This window comes from Colias philodice, chromosome 19 (genome assembly GCF_061535455.1).
Source record: "Colias philodice isolate Cphi_HAF_F1 chromosome 19, ilColPhil1 Martin Lab GWU primary, whole genome shotgun sequence".
In the NCBI taxonomy this organism is placed as follows: Eukaryota; Metazoa; Arthropoda; class Insecta; order Lepidoptera; family Pieridae; genus Colias; species Colias philodice.
The window spans coordinates 1,910,963-1,936,325 of NC_143104.1; the positions used below are offsets into that span (position 1 = coordinate 1,910,963).

The window sequence follows — 25,363 nt, forward strand, 5'->3', positions numbered from 1 at the left end:
ATAACACATTTGAGAAGAGAACAGGCTACACATGTAAATAACAAGACCAAAAATATGTCTGCACTGTAGTAGACACAAATGAAGTCAATATTAAGCCTCTAAACATTATCCCTGATGCTTTAATCACTGAATAAACTTCACAATCCGGAATTTGCAATCAAAAAAATTCTTATATGTGTTCATATACAACAGTTAACACTTTTTAATATAAGAAACATGATGGGGCTTATAAGTATTTCTACAATAATAGAAAATATATGTACAGTAAAATGATGTGGCCATGCAATAGATGGTCCAATCACATGACCTTGCACTACAATCATATACTTAGTAATAAAATAAACTAAATAAATGTATCATCAAAATAATATAAAAAAAGACGGGTTGCACTCCGAACAGAAGTGAAAACTTGATTATTAACGTTGAGCATGTTTGATATTTTGGAATGGTATCCGTCTTACGCTTTTTCGATCAGGTCACGTGTCCTGATGCGAGTTTAAGATTTTATACCCATTACAGAAAAAGTGCTCAACGCCGCTAAAGAAGTTTTCACTTCAAAAATTGCCAGTATAGTTGTGCAACGTTAATCAAGAAAAACATTCTTATAAATAATACAGCCTTGACACAGATGGTGACTGTAATATAATTATACGAAAGAATGATTTTGTGTCGAGAAGATTCACTGCCAGCTTTCAAATTGTCTGGATGTACCGCACCAAGTGTTTTTCGCTAAAGGGCTTCCGAGGAACCCACTCGATGTGAAGTACGAACTATATTGGTAAATAATTAAGAAACAATCCATTCTGTAAAAATTGTATGTATGTAAATCGGAAGGATCTTGTTTATAACGATCTACTATTACTATTTAATAGAAGACTGAGAGTTTATTTTTTAATTATTTCATAGAACAATATGTTTTTGTGAATTCATAGATTGATTTACAAATATAGTTATGTATTTGGTCGGTCGGAAATATGTAAATGATATTTGTAAATATTGCATGTAGATAAATTAATGTCTTCTAGATTACCTGTCTCGTTGTCGCATAAATATGAGCATTATTTTACTTAGTGCTTCGGCTGTGTTAAGGGCAAATTATAGGGTTTTTAACATTGGTTGTGACTTAACTACTAACATGCAAGATAGTGAGACTTCTGTACTATGATGTTGTAGTAAAAATGATTTTACTCAATGTTAATATTAGTTAGTTCTTTAAAGAAACGAATCTTCAATGGCGGCGCTTATCATTCCCTCTCGCTCACACACGGCCGTACGGTATGCAAAAAAAAATTGAAAAATAAAATCACTAAAATGTATTTGATTTTCCCTATAATAGTTTTTATCATAAATTTACAATGACAATTATGCATTTGCAAGTAAATAATGTTTTATTGGAATTTGACAAAATATGTTCTTTGGGAAAAGTTGTTCAGTTTTATGGGCTTATTACAAGTATTATGGGGATTTTATTACATTCTGTATACGTAAATATGATAATTCATATAAATACACAAATACAATAACAAAAAAGTTTGTCAACAAACAATTTGAAATAATTAATAAAATAATTATCAATTTACGTTATTTTTATTTTCTTTTTTGATGATCCTACCATCTGTCAAAGTCAGCTTTGGCCGCCATTGAAGATTCGTTTCTTTATTGAACTGACTAATAAGCACATATTATGTTAAGTAACATAAGTCTTATGCTATTTGCATGGATTGTAATTTAATGTGGTTAAAGTATAATTTTTTAACACCACCAATGGCTTTTAGCTGGAGAGCCAGTGAACCCTGGGACTAACGGTCTTCCTGTAAGGCTAGAAATTTGTATACTTACGATTTATGGCATTCTAAGAGCAATAGCCATGACCTGGCAGGCGTCAGCCCTGCACGTCATCAGCCCCTTTATTTTTTAAACTGTTAATAAAATTGGTTTTCTAAACTTGTTTCTGTAAATTTGAAAATTTAATAGGATAAAGTTTATTTATTGTACATTTTAAAAAAAAATTGACAGGCGATTACAATAAGCAGAAGTATATGACAGATCAATTAGAAAACGCACAGTTGATGGGGTAAAATAAACTTTATCCTGTATACTCGAAATTTTTATATGTCTTCAAATAAACGTCTCAGAGTAAGTATGTACAATGCCAGGCGGCTTTGAACAGCATAAGACCATGACAGGCGAGGGGACAGTTGCTAAGGGCGTGCGAGTGGGAGGTTTTGCGTGAATGCATATAGTGCATTCTGTCTGTCACTCCTGTTGGTCGTAGCGTGATGATACATAGCCTATCACCTTCCTCGATAAATGGGCTATCTAACAGCGAAAGAATTTTTCAAATCGGATCAGTAGTTCCCGATATTAGCGCGTTCAAACAAACAAACAAACAAACTCTTCAGCTTTATAATATTAGTAAAGATTTATTTTATTTAAACGTACAAAAATATTAAATAATTTTAGTTTTGTAAGTTTTCGCTTATCTTATAAGATCTATAAATAGACCATCTAACAAATGAATGAAATAATTTTTCAAATCCGACCCGTGGTTCCTGAATCCTGATATTAGCGCGTTCAACATAGCAAACAAACGAGCAAATTCTTCAGTTTTATTATATTACCTTGTATAGCTAGTAGTGTCACTACTATAATATAGACTATGTATAATAACATCACATAGCGTGGCGACGCGGCCACGATTTAAAAAAAAAAAAGCTTCGTTACAACTTTTGGCCTTTATTTTTTCTGTCTAGCCCATGTCTAGCCCCCTTTCGCAACGCGCGATATGGAACATACTTGTTCCAAAAATATTACAAAATAAATATTAGGTGGTGTAGGTAGTACTTTAAGAAGACATTGATTGCTCACATATTTATTTATCATAATCATCATAAAGAAAGTTATTTGAAGTAGGTACCTACCTATGCATTTTAAAATATTAAAAAAATGAAATAATGTATTTTATTGTGATTTTAATACATTTAAAAAGCTTTTTTGATTTGAATTATAAAACACAATAAAATACATTGCATTTACTGTATGCGTTCATGTAAAATTTCTTATTTGCACGCCGCCCTTAGCAACTGTCCCCTCGCCTGTCATGGTCTTATGCTGTTCAAAACCGCCTGGCATTGTACATACTTACTCTGAGACGTTTATTTGAAGACATATAAAAATTTCGAGTATACAGGATAAAGTTTATTTTACCCCATCAACTGTGCGTTTTCTAATTGATCTGTCATATACTTCTGCTTATTGTAATCGCCTGTCAATTTTTTTTTAAGATGTACAATAAATAAACTTTGTCCTATTAAATTTTCAAATTTACAGAAACAAGTTTAGAAAACCAATTCTTTTAACAGTTTAAAAAATAAAAGGGCTGATGACGTGCAGGGCTGACGCCTGCCAGGTCATGGCTATTGCTCTTAGAATGCCATAAATCGTAAGTATACAAATTTCTAGCCTTACAGGGAGACCGTTACTCCCAGGGTTCACTGGCTCTTGGACCATTTTTAATTCAAACCGACTATGGTTTGCCCGCGACATTCGCAATTTACGCTTAATATTTCCATCACAATTTAATATTTCACAATTTTATATTATTTGTTAGTTTTTGAAATGAAATTTTGGGTATGTTTAATTGATAAATATATATTGGAGTGTAAGGAGTAAGCAATAAATATGTAGATTGAATTTGAGATTGTAATAAGCATTCCTCTGTACTTTGAAAGTTATAGGATGTTATACAAGTGTAATTTTTTTGTTGTTTACTAGGAATTAACTCTAAATTGTAAAATTATTGCTGATGTAATATATTTCAGTAATGTAATCGGCTATTTTGAATAAAGCAAGGAAATTTTTGTGCATGTATAATATTAGAATTAAAGCCTTATAAGAAAATTCAAAATTGCTTCAATTGAATAAAAGTTTATTTATACCTCAGAAATGTACGAATTAGCTTACTCCAAAGCATTATATTTTAGTATTAAGTTTACGGGTGTGCACTTTTCTAAAAATAATTTTAAAAGGTTTCAAAAATCTTGCCTAGAAATGTTACCTTTGAAATGAGGGTATTTTCACAAAAGATAAAATATTATCCCACCGCCAAGGCCGAATCTCAATGAATGCAGATATAAATAAAATTTAAAATATACTTTCTTTGAGTTGATTTTATAAATGTTAAAAATTAACTCAAACACAAGCAAATGAAAACATTTAATATTATTTTTAGGATTCTTATGCATACCACCAGTGACAAAGTATTGGATTTAACATTTACAACTAAGGCGATTTTTTTTATTGTTAAGAAAGATAAGAACTTTGGTTCCTATAGTTAGCTAGAAAATACTAAAACAAGATTTCATTATAATATATTTTAACATCTATTATATCATATTAAGATTAATATATATAAATTTCGTGTCACAATGTTTGTCCTCAATGGACTCCTAAACCACTTAACCGATTATAATATAATTCGCACACCATGTGCAGTTCGATCCAACTTGAGAGATACGATAGTTTAAACATGTAGGTACCACGGGCGAAGCCGGGGCGGACCACTAGTAATATAATTATATTAAAATAACTCTAAAGTATAAAGAGAATTCAAACAAAGAGCCTACACCTTCCTGAAAAACCAACTTCCACCTTAAAGCCTACGATCGTAATGTACCCAACGTTGTGATCGTCATGGGCGGCGTCTACCACCGAGTGAGTCGCCTGCTCTATTGCGAGGGTTACTATAAAAAAAAATAATAAAAAACAAATAAAAATGAGTCCCTATTTTCCTTGGTCACGGGCCATGGCATCGCGCGTGAACGATGGATTGATTTCGATAAACCTTTTTTGTTGTATTTGTTTTTGTCTATTATATAATAGTTGTCTAAAATAATAAAATTTGCAAATGTTTCCAGGCCATAATTTAACAAAATAAATTTTTTTGTGTAAATACTGGGTAACTATTTCATCTGAAAATTCAGAATCTTAAAATACATATATAAAACAATGTCACTATACACACTTAATTTGATTAGCCTTTTAATATTTAATATTACAAACATAATAAGTATCACATACAGCAAATAATATTTCATCTTCATCCATCTTAATTAACAAAAATAATATAGTTGTTCCATAGACAATAATCTAACATTTGGCATATGGCTTTTAAGTTAAAAATCTTGAAAATAAAAATAAAAAATTATACAAACTTTGGCAGCCATTTTGAACAGACATATAATGAAATCTTGGTTAGTTTAATATTGTAAATGGTCCAGTTATGGATCATAGGTTTACACAAATTATTTATTTAATTTTTAAATACGCGTAACTTAATGCTTCGATTTGAAGTGACACTTATGAGAGCTGTGTACATTGTATGTTAAATTATTTATGATAGATAAGTAACTTCTATTTGATATCTTTACAGTTAAATTTTAATCGCTCTCGACAGTTTCAGATGTCGGTTCTGTATTAATAAACGGGATTTTTATCACATTTTGTTTTTTATTACATACTTACCACTTTCCCTTGTCCCATTCTTCTATATTTTAGATAATAGCTGCAATCCATCGAATATACATATTATTTATTATTATTTTTCAATCTTAAATATGAGAGAATGCAATAGGTACCTACTTATTGAGTTCTAGGTCATCAAAATATTCGATATAAACATGATATAAACAGTTAATATGTATGGTACTCCATAGCATCGTCTTATTGTTCCTACTTAGTTTCCCCCTTTATTATTGATAGATATTTGTATTTTTCGCATGCCAAGGAAGATTCTCTACAATGTATGATTCATTGCGATACGTGGAATGCAGTGGAATGTTAAAATATGCAGGCCTCGAGTCGTTTGAATGAGGTCTAATTTCGATCACAAGGTGATCCTGGCGCACCGCATGACCATTTAAACTTTACTGCCCCTTTATTACTTTACTGCCCCTTTATTACTTTACTCTTTGCTTTACTGACATAAGACATTTTGATTACCGGTAAAACCTGCTAGCTTTGCCAACGGTTGCAGACTTTGCCATAGCCAACTTCTGAGGGAAAAAGTGTAGTCACATCTTAATATCAGTTTTTTGTCATGTATGCATGCCTTTATAGTAAAATTTATGAGTTAAATGGCAACACCGAATGAGATGTGGCAACCCAGCTTGTTTTTGAGATGTCATTTTCGGCGGTTACTTTTTTCGAATGTTGGCGGTATGAAACTTAGTGCTTCGGAACTTTTACAAAAACAAACGAGAAAAGCATTGCCTACGTAAGTATTTTTTTGATATTATGTTAATATAATTAAATATATAATTAAATGTTCTTTAGCTAAATAAAAGCTGAAGCTGAAGCTGTGCTACAAGCTACCTTTACTTCGCAATTGGTATTGGTAAATTCAACAACCCCAATCACAACGTCTGTGATGGTGACTTTGCCATGTTTTGTTGGAGGTTAGGGCTGCCACAAAATTTCTGATGAATATTTTAATTAAATTGTCATTGAAAGTACCTACTGACTGGTGAAAAAAAGACGTCCGTTCACTACTTCATATCAAAGTCAACTGCATATATTATATTGCCATATATTATATTATATTTGCCATATAGATCTATATTAAATGAACAATGTATTCAAAGTATTTAATTGGTTAAGAATTAATGCTGTATTGGTTAAAATCGCTTCGAAAATTAACCATTATTTGTCGTAAAACGTTAATGACAAAAAAAAGTTATTGTGGGTTATCCATAAGAGATAGATATATACCATCGCGGACTTTTCTGTAGACCTTTTCAATGTTTGCAATACTTAGTACATACATTATTTTGATAAAACTCGTAGGGTTCAGCCTGCGTTTGCAATGTAAGCTGTACTAGTAAAAATTTAGTTTCTCAGATTTATAAGTCCCTTAGAACAGATTTACAACATTATAATATTTTTTTTTATAGGACATTTAATAAAATTTGAGATTTATTTACTCACAATTTACTTAAGATTTATAGATAATATAAAATTACCAGTAGACTCGATTCTAGAATATAAATAATTATAATATCTGTAAAATCATCCATGATAAAAGTTCCAAAGACAAGCGTCACTGACTAATGTCAAAATTTGACTGTCATTCTGTTTGTTGGACACTGGAGGCTGAAAATGGAATTGAATCGTGAAAAATACAGCAAGAGAAAATAATTTATATACCTACTTTAAAACTAACTTTTATTTGCATTTAATCTTAATTGATTTACTTACTTAGGGACTAAAACGTTTAAACGTGTGAAAATGGAAGCTGGTCTCGGAGTACACTATGGTCATCGCTTTCAACTCATTTATTTTTTATATCATTAGTTTACTTACGTTTAAACATTAATTATAAGTAGTCACTATTCATTGTATTCAGATAAGTTTAATTATTTTTTGGCTAGGTTTTTGTAAGTTAGTCATCATGAGTATTCAAGTTTGTAGGGACACAACAGACGCTGTGGCCTTGTATTTGCCGCAACGTTTGTATTTAAAGCCTTATGCGAAAATAAACATTTCTATCCAGCTTCCCCCCCACAAGGTACACGGAAAGTCCATTTCCAATTGGGAACTAATGGAAAAATTACGAAAAATGATCCAACCTGATGGATTCTCTATGTTAAAAGTGTCTAAACATAGTTCTGAAGTGATACGGTTCGATGCCGAGTTAGAAAATCGTCCAAAGTTAGAGAGAGTGTTATCACGATTGGAGGATAGGATAATACAGTTGAACGACTACCCTGATCCACTGAAAGTGCGTGTTTGTGAAGCGAAATCGGATTTCCCAAGTCGACATGCGTGGGACTCGTTCTTTCGTGACGCAACCGATATGGACGAAATGAAACCAGGCGAGAGACCGGACACAATACACATAGCTAACCTTCCAATTCCCTGGTTTGTCCATGAACGCGATAGGGATGAAGATGCAGTGCCATCTGAAAGTTTGTTCAAAAAGATCTTCGAAAAGTATGGAGCGATACGGCAAGTTGATATTCCTATAGCAGATCCATATAGAATGCAGATGAAAGAGGCTATGAGAGGCATTTCTACACCAGTGCAAGATAGCGCGTTGTTTTTCGAAGCCTACATCCAATTTAGCGAATATGTAAGCTTTGTGAGGTGCATGGATGCTTTACGAGGCAAAAAGATAGTGCGCAAGAATAATGAGCTGGCTGAATGGTGCAGCATTCAAGTAGACTTTGACAAAACAAAGCATATGACTGACGCAGCTGTGAAGAGACGCTCCATAGTGAGGGAACGTTTGGCCGCAAGGCAGAGAGCTAAGGATGAGGAAGAAAGGCAAGAAAAAGAAAGGAAAGCCAAACAAGAGGCTAAAGAAAGGTATGTTACTTTGTACAATGAAATACCAGATTCATGTCGTTCTTATGTTTGTTTTATGATAAAGTATTGTCAAATAAATTAATCTTTTAAATTATACAACCATTGACTATATAACTTTATTATCTACAAGCTTTTACATTCGTATAAGATTAGATTTCATACTAATAATTAATAAAAAATAAAATTAACTGGTTTGTTTTAATTTAGCTCAAAATTAGCTAGTTCACATTTCTATGAACAAAGACCCCTTTCCTTGCAGAACTAAGGAAAGAGTTTCACGTATAATTTTTCATTATTTAAGACAAAAGATTGAGCAAAAGGAGCGAGACAAACTGGAGAAAATGCGGGAGCGGGAAGAGAGAAGGAAAAAGAAACAGCTGGCGAAACTAATGGAGAGAAAAGATGTGGACGTTAATAAGAAAGTTTCAGAAGAACAGAAGAAATTGCTCAAAATACAGAAGAAATTGCAAGCGATCAGATTGATTGAAGAACTGTTTCAGAGGATTGAGGTATGGTTATTTGTTTTTAAATTTCTATGACATGCATTGAGATAATATTAATATGGAGACGACACCGCCTACGTCACTTATGTTCGTTATGTTAGGTTTATTTTTAATGGTTTTAAAGTGAAATGCATCAAATATGCCTTCGTGTGTGTTACGATATTGCACAAATAATACAAATAATACGGAAAAGTGCAAAGGAATAACTTTCATCGGTAAGTTCCTAACTAGATAATAATTTTTAAAACTTAGTTAGAGCAAAAAAATGGCGCACAGATTTTGTTCGCGGTGTCTCCTCCATACGTAGTAATATTATCTCAATGATGACATGCTGTAAAATATTGTGGTAATAGAGGAGTTAAGTACTTAAATGCTGTGTTTTTTGCATTTCTAGTTTTAACAAATTAATGTTAAGATAAAGATATTTAACAAATTTACGTATGTATGTATTTTTGCCATGTCATTAAAAAAAATACACAGAAAGACAGATGGCAGATGTTTCAGTAGCTTGTTGAGATATATTTACATTAAAATCCACAGTGTAATCAGTTATGAATATGCAGTAATTTCTAAAAGGTTTTTCTTACAAAATCTTATACTATACTAGATCGGTGATAATATTTTCTTACAAAATATTATCACCGAGTATCAAATATTACTAAAAATAAATAAACAAAATTGCAGCTACGTCCAGAGTTACAACGTAACGGTCGCTCGCACGCCGGCGAGCGGGCGGCTAGAGCACGTCTCGTGGATAAGATGCGACGGACACATGAGAGGATGATGGACGAACAGAGGGAACAACTGCGGCATGCTTTTGACGGTGATTATATTATATATTAATAGTTATACAACTGTGGTGTTGCCAGCTTTCAAGAAATTCTGCTCACTGTGGTTAAAAGAAACAAACAAAACAAACAAACAAATTCATCTAATAATATTGTTCTGTTGTATTGTGAAAAAAAGAAAAACAAACACAGATGCAGAAGTAGAACTTTGAATAATAATCTCAAAACAATGTGATATTTAAAACTTATGTACCTAAGTAGAAAATAAATTTTTTGTCAATACTAAAAAATTTTACTCTTTTTTTCTTTTTATTGTACAATAAGTAATACAATAAGTAATACTCTCAAATATATATTTGTTTCTCTTTAGAGTCAACCAGGATGTGTGTCCAATAAATATTGTTATTTATTAATATATGTATACTTCTCTTTTAAACGTTAATAAAAACCCAACAGAGAATTTATTGAATGTGTTCAAATTTATGGTCTTTTAAAACAACCCACAATATTTTTAGGTATGTAATACTTATGAACTTTTTTATTTATTTACCAGGTCGTATAATAATACGTTCTGCGCTAGAAACAAAGAAACCCAGAAGGAATTCAATCAGTTCAATATCATCTGATGATTTGGACGAGAAAAGGGTAAAGACTGAGAAATTGTCCACGCCAGAGCGAGAGAGCGAATATAAGAATGCAGGTTGGTTTATATTTTATTATAACAAGATTTCATTGTGTAAAATACATTGTAGTATAATTAACGGCTGAACCGATTTCGATAATTCTTTTTTTATTATATTCCTTGAAGTACGAGGATTGTTTTTATGTAGAGAAAACGTAAATAATATTTACATATTATGTACCACGGTCGAAGCCGGGGCGGACCGCTAGTTAACAATAAATCTCACAATGACATTCAAAAATTGTCCGGAACTAAACTCTGCCTACCCTTAAGCAGAGTTTTGTAGTTACACTAGATTGTGAATCAAGTTTTTTATAGTACATAGTAAATACTAAATAGTATTTGACAAGGTCTTTAATTAAATACACATTTTTTATTTAGGTATTTCGTTTTTCTTTTGTCTTAAATGCTTTTAGGAACATTAAAAATCAATTGTAATTTAAATAAATTGAATATTGTGTCCAGTTTCAGGCATGTACGCGCCGAACCCGTACAGCTACGGGTACCCGTTCGCGTGCCCGCCCGCCTACCCCTTCCCACAAAGTATGAGTATCTTTATTATTTCTATATGTCATCAGTATTTTTCCGTATTATTTCTTTTTTTCTTGATGACTTATTATGTCTAGAACAAAATATGTACTGTAAACCCATGATATAATAAGTAAAAAGGTAGATAGGATTAGCTTTCTAGAAGTGGCACGTCAAATTGAGGTTAATTGGCCACATTTTATATCAGGTGTTTCTTTTTGCTCACGATGGTTTAATGATGTCATCTCACTTTGGAAGTCTAAAGGCGGCCGTACACGGACCGCTTCAAGCAGTTGAGACCGACGGCTTGAAGCCGCGACCGTGCGGTGAACTATGGACATTCATTCACTGCCGTACACGGACTGCTCGAGCAGTCGCGACTGCTTCAAGCCGTCAACTGCGCGGTTTGTAGCAACTGCTCGAGCAGTCCGTGTACGTCGCTCAGCCGTTAACTGGTCGAGCAGTTTGAGTACGGCCGGGCTTATTTCTTATGCAGAATTTACTAAAAGAGTTTGAATTTAAATATTACATTCTTTTTATTTATATTTTTCTACTAGTAATTACTATAAATCTTCTTATATATAAAAATGAATCGCAAAATGTGTTGGTAAGCGCATAACTCGAGAACGGCTGAACCGATTTCGATAATTCTTTTTTTATTATATTCCTTGAAGTACGAGGATGGTTCTTATGTAGAGAAAACGTAAACATGTACCACGGGCGAAGCCGGGGCGGACCGCTAGTCAACTATATAAGCAAAAACTGCTCTTTGATATTGATTGCATGGTAGGTAGTTACTGTGTGACACATTCAATTGGTATCACATTGTAATTGTGATTATGTGTGTGTGTGCGCATGTAATTAAAGATATAATAAATACAGGGTTACTTGTAAAACACCAGCAACCTCGCAGGACAAGATAGCTAACAGCATAAGTAACAACATTTAATTTTGTTCTACGACTTTTGATAATTTGTTAGATTTTATTTTCATACAAAAATAAATATTCATATAATTTTTCGTTTGAAAAATTATATGAATATTTATAAAAAAATGCACGTTTGGATGCACGTAGAGTTTATAAATGAATATTTATAAACTCTACGTGCATCCAAAAATTACGTAAATTTTATTCAATTTTTAAGCAAAATATACCTAAAATTAATGCACCATCACCATAAATATGTAATCCTTACCGCGGCTGTACACACTCGTCGAGAGCCTCTCGTCGAGAGCCTCGGCCGAAAAGACTCTCGTCGAGAGCATGCCTGTACACACTCGTTCTATCATTTGAACTGAAGACTTACACGAGAATGGACGTAGAAAAAGCTGCTGCTATTTGTCTTTGTGCCGTGAGCTATTATAATTTTTTAAACATTTACTATAAAAAAAAATTCTCAAACCATGGAGAAAAAGAAGATGGTGGATGATTACCATGCACCGCAGTAGAAACAGGGAAATAAATATAAAAACTTCCTGAATAGTTAATGTATTTTATTGTATTTTTAAGGAATCAATAGAAACGCTTCTTTGTTTCAGAAGTACAATGGAAAATCAATTGGCTGAGTTGGTGGCAGAACCTTCTGGCCAATTTAAAATAAATCCATAAAAAATAAGTTCCATAAAAAAGGTTCTATTTGATAACACTCCAAATACTGTAATTCTCGTTCATTAGACCACATAGTGAAACACGTGCGTTCATAAATAACGTCAGCGAGCAACTAACTGAACGAGTGTGTACATGCTCGCTCTCGTTTTCCTCGCGAGGCTCAACGAGACCCTTTGACTCGGGCGCAAAAAACCGACCAGTAACCGAGACAACCGAGGCGAGACACGAGAGAGCGAGACAAGACGAATGCCACCATGTACATACTCGTTCTCGGCCTGTCTCGGTGTGTCTCGGCGAGTGTGTACAGCCGGCATTATGGTTTTTCGGGTTCTCTGGCAGAAATCGCGTACAGCGATAAGACCGCCCTCTGTACATATTGTAACTTGTATCGCTCTTATTGTGTAATCCTGTATTTTTGTGTGCAATAATTTTTCATTAATTTAAAGCAGAATAAAAAGGACGGCGTATATAATGTGTTCCAGGCTCGATGTACTACCCCCCGATGCGCGGCGGGTACTACGGGTGCGAGGGGTACACGCGGCGCGGGAGGGGGGGCCGGGGGAGGGGGGGCGCGAGGGGGAGGGGGAGGGGCCTGCCGCACTTCGACGGGCCCACAGCCACGCAACAGTACTATCAGTTAGTGTTGTGTACTTATATATTTATTTATTTATTTAACACTTTATTGTGCAATAAACCAGGTACATAAAATAACAATTTACATACTTATATACTTATATCTATACTAATACTAGCTGTGCCCCGCGGTTTTACCCGCATTGCTTCGCTCATGTTGGTCTTAGCGTGATGATATATAGCCTACTAGCTTTCCATCCGCAGCTGCGCCCGCGCAGTCAAAGAAAAACCCACATAGTTCCCGTTCCTGTGGGATTTCCGGGATAATAAGTAAAAAGTAGCCTATGTCCTTTCTCGGGTATCAAAATATCTCTATACCAAATTTCATGCAAATTGGTTCAGTAGTTAAGGCGTGATTGTGTAACAGACAGACAGACAGAGTTACTTTCGCATTTATAATATTAGTATGGATAGCCTTCCTCGCTAAACAAACAAACTCTTCAGCTTTATAATATTAAGTATAGATTATAAAGCTGAAGAGCTTCTTTGTTCGTTTGAACGCGCTCATCTCGGGAACTACTGGTCCGATTTGATATGGGCTATAGGGTTATATATCGTCACGAAATGCGGGTAAAAACGCGGCACAGCTATTGTTAAAATAAAAGCACACAGTCAGACGTGAAACTTCTTTGGCAAGATTCAAAGATACAAAAACCGTCGCCTTACTCCATGAAGTGACGGAATTGCCATGGCGCCTAAAGAAGTTTCACTTAAAAAAAGGATATTCAACATTTTTTATTTTAAGCTCTTTCAACAGCGACATTATAAGAATAAACATATAAAATTTTTCGAACTAAGACAAGTTGTTCATCACTCTGATTTTTACTTATAAGCATAGTTGATTTAATCGTCTTATTTGTGTTATTATTTTTTTGTACTGCAGGTACTTTAAGAAGCTGAACGACGCAGAAAACCGCAACGAGCATGACGACCGTGGCCGTTCGCGGTCACGCTCACGGTCACGTCGCCGATCGTATTCACGGTCAAGGTCACGGTCACGCCGGCGGTCATATACAAGGTCACGCTCGCGGAGTCGACGCTCGAGGAGTCGTAGTCGACGATCACGGTCGCGGAGTCGAAGATCTAGGTAATGAATAAGAATAGAATTCATTTATTCGTGGTAAAAAAAATAATGTTGATCCTTATATGTTTTCTGGGCTAGTTCTAAAATTTATTTTGTTTCAAAGGTGTAAATATGGTTTTAAATGGGTATGGTTATTAAAAATATTATATACTTAACAATAATTCTGACAAAGATTTTTTTATTTTAACTTTTATCCGTCAACAACGCCCTCACTAAACCAAGCATAGATTGTACATATGCTTATAAATATTATGTTTATACATTTTTTTTAACTTTTACTTACATAGCATATAATAATAATATCCACACTAGAAAAAAAATACTTAATTAAGGTTACTTACCTCTGCGCCAACGGTATCTTTCTACTTTAATATTTTATTTAAATATCATTTTTTTGTCATTCAGGTCCCATCGCAGTCGCACACCATCCAGATCGAGACGCTCTAGGTCCCACTCGAGGCGGAGGTCCAAAACCAAAACTAAGTCAAAGTCCAAACATAGGACTCCCTCCCCGAAACGGGATAAGGGGAAAAGTGGGGAGAGAACACTAGTCTCTCCCGAGAAAAGATCTAGGAGATCTAAAAGCTGGTCCATGCCTAAAGAAGGGGAACCTAGGAGATCCTGGTAGAAGATAAGAGAGGACTTAGGAGATCCTGGTAGATAAGAGAAGAGAATATTTAGATATAAAACATGTTGTGAAATAAATATTTTATAATACGTTGGTGTTGTTTTTTTTACCTAGTTGTAATAAAATGATAATTATAATACGGAATTTCAAACACATTTCTGTAATGATTTTGGATTGAGTATCAACCGAAAAGTAACTGTTACATTAACATGGATTATACATTATTCTGTTGTTATTCTTGGTTCTTTGTTTTTTTACGCAAAAACTACTAAACCGAACTATCTGCTAATATATTATCATATCCTGAAAAAAGGGCCATATGAGTGATAATAATTCAAAATTAGCCAGAAAATATTGTAAGATTTATAAAAAACAGGTCAAATACGAGTCAGACTCGCGACACATAGGGTTCTGAACAAATAAGCTAAAGATCAACTGCAATAAATTGATCACCCATCCAATTTATGTCCGTACTAATCATTGCATATCCACATTTTTTTATTATTTGTTTATTTTATTATTTGTTGAATATAGCGGCAAGTTTAATTCATCACTTAATGTTTCAACTGTCTAACACGGTTCATGAAATATAACGTGACGAATGACCTGTTTTAACCTTTTGAGTAGTTACGGAACCCTAAAAATAACGATTGAATATGTAATAACTAATAGGAAAATGTTATTATACATTAATTTTTAGTATCAATCATAGTAAATGTGGCGTGACTCGAATTATTATAAATTAAGTATTGATCTCCACTGATAACATTATTTTTCACTGAAAATTTAATAAGCAGATAGATAGTGATTTTCTTTTATTATTTTACAAGTTTAACATATGATAAAAAAGCAATTTTAATGCACTGTAACCAACGAATTAGTTTCCATAATTATCTCTATATTTCTTCATTTCGTTCATTTAAACGTATGATTGTAATATCATAAAAAAACCCTAAAAAGGATTAAACATTTCTTATAATATAATCAGGGGATTAATAACAACTGGTGTTGATATATTATCATCTTATGTTTGATGAGCAGTAATCAATGATTGCGATAGTGTATCAGAGTTGGTAATTAACGAAATTTATAATTATTTGTTAAATCCGTATTTGTCAGTGATTCTTCGATATTTGAGGGTTCAACATGAAGGTGGCAATTATTCTGCTTTGCGCGTTTGCAGCGGTTCAGGTAAGGATTAAACTTATTTTGTTATACAAATCCTTTGAGATTCGTTTTATAGTAAAACTGAAGTACTAAAGTTTACTTTAGGAACTTATTTGATATCCCTACTTACCTACAGTGGGATATTATATTATAGTGGTTAAAAATTTACTCGTTAAATGCAAAGAATATTGAACCATTTTATGGAAATTTGGTTTCCAAATATAAGTATAAGTAGGTATGTAGTTTTCAATTAAATATCTCTTTTAAAATTATTTAAATTAATATAAAAGAATTAATTACATGCGAGTAACGATAAAGTTGAGTACGATTAATAAACTCACAGAATATGTGGTTATAATTCAGTGTAAATATTAATAATTAATACACATTTATTTACAATTATGTGGCGATGTAGATATTGAGGACACTTTTTAATCGTATAATTTGTACTGGATTTAGTAACCGCTTTAATACTTACATAATTGCTCTACGTATGAATGACTTGTTTTAAATTTCTTAACAATGAATTATATACTCCTTTACTGAAAGTAAGCTATTCTTAATTCTATTGCAATGCTTTAAAGCCCCTATTAGCATTTTTAATTTATTTCTGTATGTAATGGGATTGATATAGCTCTTAAGTCTATACCTACGCAAAAAGGTTACAATTTTGGTCTCGTGAACCGATTTTGATATGTTTTTTATGTTATTCGCAGTCTTAGTCTAGAAACATTTAGTTAGATATTAAATATAAATAAAAAGTGGATAGGTACCTACATATATTACATACATAGTAGTAGGTGTGACGTTAATAAATCGTAATTTCCAACAAAACATTTTTTCACGCTAAAGGTTAAATTTAATTAATATTAATTACTCTTAATCTTATCTCAGTAATCTTAATATAATACTTAATCCTTAGGCCCATATAATCTTATCTGTCATGCCTAATTAGCCGTTTTCGTAATTAATATTTTCCTTCATTTTCTTTATAATTTATATATTTGTCTATTATTATTTATTTTATCCGACTGCGTCATGAAGGATTCTATTCTGCGAGTGTCTATGTAGAATGTCGCTAAAAGATGTACTTTTTTGTTCCAGGGACGCAGTGTCCAACGTAAGTACACCTTATTTTATTAAATATTCCTATAAAGTACGAGATTTATCTTAATACATTCTTTAGTGGTGAGATAGGTACTAAAGTTTTGAAATAATAATGAACACACAAGAAATTTATTAAAAAAGTAATGTTATAACATTGATAAAAGGTAGGTGACAGGGTGTCTCACTATTGGTACAGCTATACTAAGCTCAAAGGAGGTTATAGCTAAAAAGCAGCATACGCTGAGTGCGTTAAAAAAACTTATAAAATTCCAGACACAGTTTTTTTCAAATACATATATGAATTCTTAAAACTCTATGTGTACAGTGTACACTGTACACCCATAACAAGCAACCCGCCCAGCTTTGCTAGCAGCACGTGACCTATAGTTTAAGATTATGTTTTCATAGACAATATGCTCACATTAGAGAAGCGGTATATGCCGGCTGCGCGAAGCTAGAGAAGAGAACATGGATTTTCAGGAAAAATTTAGCAAATTTTTTTTGATGTCATTTTGTTGTTTAAGTATTATTCTCGTGATCAGTGTATGCAAAACTACAAGCCCCTTCGCGCTTAGTAAACCGATAGTGGGACACCCTGTATACTAGGAATCTTGACGAATACTACTTGACGACTGTTATAACATCAATGATCGCCAATTTGTTCTAAAAATCACTAAATATTGCTTTATAATAAATAATGTTTTTTTTATTCAACGTATGTTTGTTATTGCATAGGTACACACTAAATTCTATTAATCCATTATTCTATCCTATAGCGTTCGAAGAAGTCAGCTCAGTGCCATGGCTGGTGCACCTCCGTGTCGCCAAGCAAGCTGACCGCGGGTTCTTGGGCTCTTGCGTCGGCGCTATTTACAACGAGCGCTGGATTGTGTCTTCTGCCAGCTGCTTGAGACTGTAGGTTGCTTAACTTATGTTAAATTAATACAGGATGTTCCACCGTCGGTGCACTTAGGTCAAAGTTACAGTTGTAGGTAGGTACATACCTACACTGGTTTGTAGGACAGCATGTATAATATAAATGTATAAATAAGACGAGTAATCTGGTGTGCCACAGTAAATACACAAAAACCTATAAAGAAAATAGGTACGTCATCAAAGTTTCTTGCCGGCTCTTATCTGTAGAAACTGCTTTCCGAACTATATATTATGACCATTCAAAAGTGCTTCGTCTTCCAGAATATTTTTTTTTGAGTTTATTATAGTTAAAATCTATACCTACTAATATTATAAAGCTGAAGAGTTTGTTTGTTTGTTTGAACGAGCTTGTCTCAGGAACTGCTGGTCTGATTTGAAAAATTCTCTCGGTGTTAGATAGCCCATTTATCGAGGAAGGCTAGGTATATATCATCACGCTAATACCCCAGCCACACTATGCTACTCGTCCTGCTACTCGTCCTGCTCCTCGTCCTGCTCATCGCGCTGCCGCTCGCCTCGATATTGCCGTCTGGCCACACACTGCTCTACTCGCGCGATTAATCGCGACGCTCTTCACTAGGGATGGGTCGTCGACGTATTTTTCATCAACGAGACTAGATAGTTAAATGTCGTTCATCAACTAGTCATTCAACTAGTTAAAATCTTCGACTAGTCCATGTGTAAAATAAATAACTATTATTATATAAATTCTTAAAACAATAAATTCTAATCTCAATAAAACAATTAATAAATATTTATGCTTTCTTACAAAAATTATACTCCCTTAAAAAAGTATTACTAAAAAACTTATTATCGTTTGTTTTTATAGTTTAAATTCAAAACATTGGTCTTGTAAACCAAAAATATTTTTTTTAAAAAACTTCAAAGAAAAGAATTTATTCTTATCAATAAGACTGTTTAGCCGTTGAATTCAACTAGTGCATTGGTGAGCGATGGACTAGTCGAATCGTTGAGTGTACATATAGACGGTTAATTTAACTAGTCCGTTGATTCCATGACGCCCATCCCTAATTCGCACTCGTATAATTGCCGGTCCTTTGACTCGCGCGCAAAAGCCGACAGCAGTGAGCAGGACGATGAGCACGACGAGTGGCATGACGAGTAACGTGGCCACACTACGTCCCTGCCTACTTCCCTCGTCACTTCCCATACCACTCGTCGAGTCGTGTGGCTGGGGCATAAGACCAACAGGAGCGGATCTACGCAGGTGAAACCGCGAGGCGCAGCTAGTAATTAATATAATCTAAATATCCACAGTTCCCGTTTCGTATGGGTCCGTTTCAACGCCCCCAACGTGTATCAACCAGAGCTGGTGATCGAATCTAACAGTATCCACGTGCACCCAGAATACAACCTGGAAACTGGTGAAAATGACATCGCCATTATGAACTTGAACAGGGCTGTGCCACTCTCAGGTATGGTAGTATGAATTCTATATTGCACACCATAATTGCACACTTATAATAATTATACAGTCAATGTTTATTTATTGCACACCTCGGAGAGCTAGCACTCTATTGTTAGCAATCAAAAAATCATTACCCATCTTAAGGCGGGTCCACATTTGTATCAAGTAATCGTATCCGTATCAGGCGTATCGTATCGAGTATGCGTATCCTAAGTGTGGACGCCCATTTTGACCATACCGTACCCGGTACCTTTTATCGCGTGAGCCATAAATACTTATTATACGATTATATACGACACGTATCAGATACGCGGTTAATAGCGATCGGGGTGTATCATGATACGAAGTGTATCACGATCGCGATCATTTTGCGTCCACACTAGCAAACATGATACGTGTCGATGCTACGCGACGGAGATGTGATACGCGAAAATGATCAAGTGTGGACCCACCTTTAAATAATTTCCACCAACTTTTAATTTATACATAGATTGAAAAACGAGAACACTAATGTGTTATGTGAAACATGTAGGTACAGGTTTATCGATATAAGCGATCTTCTCTAAAAAATTATAACATTTAAAGTAATGGTGCATTACGATAACTTTGTTTTAAACATAAAATAAATAAATATTCTATACATACTCACATACCCATACATAAAAGTAAATGCCTTATCTATGTTAATTAAAAGTAGACACAGAAATAATACGGATAACGGAATATCTGCGTAAATGGGTAACATGCCTCATTTTAATTAAATAACAAAAGGATCTCGATAATATAAATATAAAAGTTTAACCCCAATGTTTGTTACGAAAATACAATCTCTCCGATACAAGATGTAAATCTTAAAGATAATTTTCTATAAAATTCACGGATACAAAGATATCCGTTTCAGAACAATAAAATAGCCAAGAAATTCGCATTAATTGGAGGCAGGTAATATTAATTTAACCTTGTAGGATACCACAGTTCAAATTGCCAATTACCGCCCATCAGAGCCCTGTATCGGGTTTCTAAAGAAAACTTTTCAAATTCTCTTTGTAATTAATTATTGTACGTAATTATTATCTTGGGACGGTGTAATTGTTAACAATTAAGTTTAAATAGGGGGAGGGGCTTCGATTCACGGTAAGTTCATCTGTTAGTCGATTATTGGTTGAAGTTTGAACAAGGCCCGGTTTTATATGGATTGTATTGTTATTCGGGAATTTGATAAAGTTTTAACAATCAAAACATTAGAAAACTAGCTTTCCGCTCGCGACTTCACCCGCGTTTTGAAAGAAAAACCCGCATAGTTCCCGTTCCCGTGGGATTTCCGGGATGAAACCTATCCTATGTGTTAATTCAAGTTACCCTCTATATGTGTGCTAAATTTCATTGTAATCGGGCAAGTAGTATTTGCGTGAAAGAGTAACAAACACACACACACACACTCCTCACAAACTTTCGCTTTTTTATGATTAGTATGATAGGATATATAGTATTTTTTTAATAAAATTCATAAGTGTACAGTAAATTGTTTATGTAATAGTCACATTTAATATTATATTAACAAAATAATTCTCGTTCAATTTTAAATAAACTGTGCCAAATCTGACATCGTAAAAAGTTATGTGATAACATGTAAGTAGAGCCACGTGAGAGCCAAGCGATGTAAATTTCTTATCATTAAATTGGCAATTTGGGACGATAACTTGCCAGATTTCTCAATTGATAACAATTGTTTATACCGTATTATTATGTAAGTAAAGAGAGAATATATTTAGGTGTTCTATTTTTTATTTTTCACCTTTTTACCTTTGAATATAGTAGAACATTCCGAATGTATAGATTCTTAATGAGACAGTATGAATAGAAGAAATATATAATATGGTTGATCTAAAAGAAAGAACTAAATTATTTTGCGCGCGGTTTTGTTCCCAGAGCTAGAGGACTGATATAGTTTTGGCAACATACAGTACATTTTGAATTTAAAATAATTTTTTAGTATCAATAGGTATTTATTGTTATGTTACCAACTCAAACTATAATAAATGAAAAACGTAAGAAAAAGGCTTCTTTTCATCCGTGATCCGAGTACCACATACGTAAAAATATTAATTTATATTAATTTGTTACGCTGAGAGAAAGCCCTAGCAAGAACAATTCAAAAGTTATCAATCATTAAACATGTCGAGAAAAATATGGAAAAGTTCATATTTTATTGAGTCGTGACAATTAAGGCAAGAGACGCTGTCTGTTAATTATCGAGCCCTCGAGTCCCAAACTTTCCGAAACTCTCGAAACCAATTTTAATTTCATGGTTCTCGATATTACGTTTCACTTTGCCATTATTTTATTATTTAAATGCGGTTTTCTGTTGTTCAAAATTCAAATTAAATGAATTTTCGTTAGGCGGCTTCTTGTTTACGCGCCTCTAATGTATTTTATTTGAATACAAACAGAAAAATAACATTGTTTTATTTACATAATTTTCATCTTTACGTCTTTGGCAACTGGATGTTTTGTTATTTTTAAGCTATTGCATAGCTTCTATCGCGGGCCTTGAGCACGGGGACCGAATCCAGAAATTTAGTAACGAAAAACCTCACTCTCCTCACTCCGACCGCGACGGGCGCGGAGGTGTGGCTTGAAGGCATAGCATGCAATAGCTTTACCGCGGCAGTCCCCGAGTGCCACACGTCTTTTTCTGTAAATGTAGTACCTAAAATACATACATATAAAAAAGTAAAAGTGTACATAGTACAGTAAAACTGTTAAACTTATTTATAAGGCTGAGTTCTTTTTGTTTTAAATAGATTTTTTTACTAATACACTTTTTTGTTATTACAGACACCATCAAGGCTATCAGTTTAGCCGCCAGCGACGCCGAGAATCCCTCATCTGGCAAGGTCTGCGGCTACGGACAATTGGAAAACGGCAGTAAGTATTATTTATTAAAATAAGAAATATATAAAATGAATTACTTTTATTATGAACACAAAAAAGATACCTACAATATATATGTATATGACAACCAACTAAAAGTATAGCCTGTCCTCTGTCCTCTAGTATAAGCTAGAATTCTTCTTTTAACTTCGAAGGAGAAAACAAAAAAAAGAACGATATGTCGGGCAACATATTATTATTAAAACATTAATAATTTCAGATGCTGGTGAACAACTGCAGTGCGTCGAAGTTGCGTTGGAAGAGTCTGATGATGGTCTTCTCATCGGATCTTCTGAAAACAAGGCTAGCCAGGTAAAATAAGTTTGAAAATATAGATGGTTTAATTATTCGACCATATTTTGTGAATTATATTAGGGCATTCTGTGGAATAGAATAGAAGAAGCGTTCGACATGTATAATGTATATAGTACGTTGGACAAATCTTTCGAATGAACGAATCGATCAATACATAGCTGATGATCACGTGAAAATAAAAAACATCAATATTCCGTACAATGTGCATTATGTCTTTTTAGTTGTTTTGTACAGACGTAAAATAAAATAATACTCGGAATTGAATATTGGTATTATTGTCGAATATTACTTTTTCAGTACGATCTTGGAGCACCTCTCGTTGCTGACGACCAACTGTTCGGAGTGCTCGTTCGTGCCGGTAACGAAGAAAATGACGGAGGTAATCTAATAAATCATAATTTTTAATTTTTAATCTATTTATTTTTGTGTTAAAGGTTTACTTTATGCAATACCTTCCTGCCTGAACTTAACTTAACTGGAATATTTTTATGGAAATGTGTCTAAAATATCTTATTTGATTCTCTTTGTTTTCGTTTACACATTTATTATACCAACTTATAGCTGTTACTCGACTTCGTAAGCGTGGAATATATTTTATTATACCAATATAAACGTATTAATTATCCATTTTTTAACTTATTTTCCAGCTTTCCTCAAGATCGCATCATACGTAGACTGGATTGTATCAGTCACCAGCCCCGCAGAGAGCTTTGACCAAAATGAGGTCCAGGCGGCTGACCCAGTGGAAATTGTTGAAGAAATCCAAGTAGCTGACCCAGTTCAAGTAGCTGAAGGTATCCAGATGGCTGACGCTGTCCAGATGGCTGACGCTGTCCAGGTGGCTGACGCTGTCCAGGTGGCTGATGCTGTCCAGGTAAATGATATGAGATTTCATTTACAGTTTGTCTTCCATTGAAGACAAACTATAAAAGTAAAAATAAAATGAATGGAAAGCTTATATAAATTTTCAAAAATTGGTATTATTGTTAGGTAGTGAAATTAACTAAGACCATAGTATAAATTAAACTATGCTTAGACTTATAATAAAAGGAAAGAATATCAAATAAACAATGTCTCGATTTTTTCTTTTCTTTAAAAGTTATTCATTTATAAAGCATTTGAATGCTATAACACTAAATATCAAATTTCTATATTTATAGTAAAAAAAATAAATATACCTACTTATTCTGTATAATGAATTAAGAAAGACGTTTAATAATAATTACCATGTATAAGACATTAAGAAAGACCTTAGAAAAACAAATTACATTGTTTTTTTGTAAGATTTTTATTTTACGTATACAAAAAGAGTTTTTAATAAAGCTTAAAAAATATGTACATTAAAAATAAGCACAAAGATGAACATTGAACATATTGTATGTAAAATATAATATTATTTCACAGGTCGCCGACCCGATGGAAGTCTTCATAATGCCAGAACCAGTGCAAGTTGCTGATATAGTGTACTACTAATTGTATGATGATTTAATAAAGTATTTGGTGTAATCTGAGTTTTATTTAATTCAGTAAGAAAAGTTGAAGTATATAGTCTATGTTTATGGATTATTGTATTTTTCTACTGAGGAAGGCATCGCCGAAATCTGCTTAGTATAATAAACAAAAAAATTGTAATCATCCTATCCTATCCTAATATTATAAATGCGAAAGTTTGTGAGGATGGATGGATGTATGTGTATGTTTGTTACTCTTTCACGCAAATATGTACTACTGAACCGATTACAATGAAAATTAAGCACACATATATCTTTGATTAACACATAGGTCTTATCCCGGAAATCCCACAGGAACGGGAACTATGCGGATTTTTCTTTGAGGCCGCGGGTGGAAAGCTAGGTAGTTCTTCATAATGATACAATTTGTGGGCCACCTCTATTTTTAGAGAAGAACAACTTACGTTATAATTTAGATTTTATTCATTTAAATCAGCACCGGCACCAGATATGCAAAAAAGAGAAGCTCTGATTGCTTTGTATTGGAATAGCATATAAATAAATAGATTTTTTTCGAAACATCGTATAAAATTATGTCGAGTTTCATACGACGCGGATGGTAGGTTTTTCACTTATAATACCACAAGTCAACTACCAGAGAAAATTTTCAAAAAATTATCAGTATAATACCATGTAGGTTGTACCACGTGACGTCGAATGGTGCAATTCTATTGGTCGATATTTGGTTCGGAAAAAATAATAATCATCATTATTCATTAACAATATCCATGTAAAATCTGTTGTTTTCCTTCTAGAATTTGATATTTTTTTAAATATTTTGCGCACAGTTTCGTAACGAACCATCAAACCCACTGACGTCAATTAAGATTTTTCAACTCAAGGAAAGTTTAACATGTTGTAACAACGGAACTAGTTTCTATATAATTTGTGCTTGCGCAGTTTTTGTTGACATTTTTATGTGTAACACGGATGTATTAAATTTAGTTAACAGCCAGTAAGAACGAATATTGACAGAGTAAAAAAATACTCGATTTATAAATTACTAGCGGTCCGCCCCGGCTTCGCCCGTGGTACATATTTCGTAATAAAAACTAGGCTATGTCCTTTCTCGGGTATCAAAATATCTCCATACTAAATTTCAAGCAAATTGGTTCAGTAGTTTAGGCGTGATTGAGTACTTAACA

The 25,363-nt window shown here is 33.6% G+C and overlaps 2 protein-coding genes across 8 annotated transcripts; both read left to right on the forward strand.

Moving 5' to 3' along the window:
* Positions 1-7,114: 7,114 nt before the first annotated feature.
* LOC149479794 (uncharacterized) lies at positions 7,115-14,911 on the forward strand. 6 transcript variants are annotated; one of them, XM_089707386.1, is made up of 9 exons: positions 7,115-8,364; positions 8,624-8,873; positions 9,552-9,690; positions 10,209-10,355; positions 10,803-10,882; positions 12,947-13,110; positions 13,991-14,194; positions 14,597-14,802; positions 14,835-14,911. In XM_089707386.1, exons 1-9 carry the CDS (start codon positions 7,448-7,450, stop codon positions 14,849-14,851), a joined length of 2,124 nt encoding a protein of 707 aa, XP_089563512.1. In that variant the 5' UTR covers positions 7,115-7,447; the 3' UTR covers positions 14,852-14,911. The 6 variants fall into 6 exon arrangements, with proteins under 6 accessions (XP_089563512.1, XP_089563516.1, XP_089563513.1 ...); XM_089707390.1 differs by having other exon boundaries at positions 7,115-7,312; positions 7,550-8,364; positions 14,597-14,911; XM_089707391.1 differs by having other exon boundaries at positions 7,119-7,180; positions 7,550-8,364; positions 14,597-14,911.
* A 1,009-nt stretch (positions 14,912-15,920) lies between these two features.
* LOC149479795 (trypsin delta-like) lies at positions 15,921-24,213 on the forward strand. 2 transcript variants are annotated; one of them, XM_089707424.1, is made up of 9 exons: positions 15,921-16,010; positions 17,091-17,106; positions 17,870-18,008; positions 19,308-19,465; positions 22,297-22,386; positions 22,613-22,704; positions 23,005-23,086; positions 23,355-23,581; positions 24,112-24,213. In XM_089707424.1, exons 1-9 carry the CDS (start codon positions 15,966-15,968, stop codon positions 24,178-24,180), a joined length of 918 nt encoding a protein of 305 aa, XP_089563550.1. In that variant the 5' UTR covers positions 15,921-15,965; the 3' UTR covers positions 24,181-24,213. The 2 variants fall into 2 exon arrangements, with proteins under 2 accessions (XP_089563550.1, XP_089563553.1); XM_089707427.1 differs by having other exon boundaries at positions 23,355-23,563.
* The last annotated feature ends 1,150 nt before the right edge of the window (positions 24,214-25,363 follow it).

Coding starts and splice junctions, on each gene's coding strand:
- LOC149479795 (XM_089707424.1), top strand. CDS start 15,966: ATGAAGGTGGCAATTATTCTGCTTTGCGCGTTTGCAGCGGTTCAG. Junction 18,009..19,307: donor TCTGCCAGCTGCTTGAGACT/GTAGGTTGCTTA, acceptor AAATATCCACAG/TTCCCGTTTCGTATGGGTCC. Junction 19,466..22,296: donor CAGGGCTGTGCCACTCTCAG/GTATGGTAGTAT, acceptor TTGTTATTACAG/ACACCATCAAGGCTATCAGT.
- LOC149479794 (XM_089707386.1), top strand. CDS start 7,448: ATGAGTATTCAAGTTTGTAGGGACACAACAGACGCTGTGGCCTTGTAT. Junction 8,874..9,551: donor AACTGTTTCAGAGGATTGAG/GTATGGTTATTT, acceptor ACAAAATTGCAG/CTACGTCCAGAGTTACAACG. Junction 10,356..10,802: donor GAGCGAATATAAGAATGCAG/GTTGGTTTATAT, acceptor TATTGTGTCCAG/TTTCAGGCATGTACGCGCCG.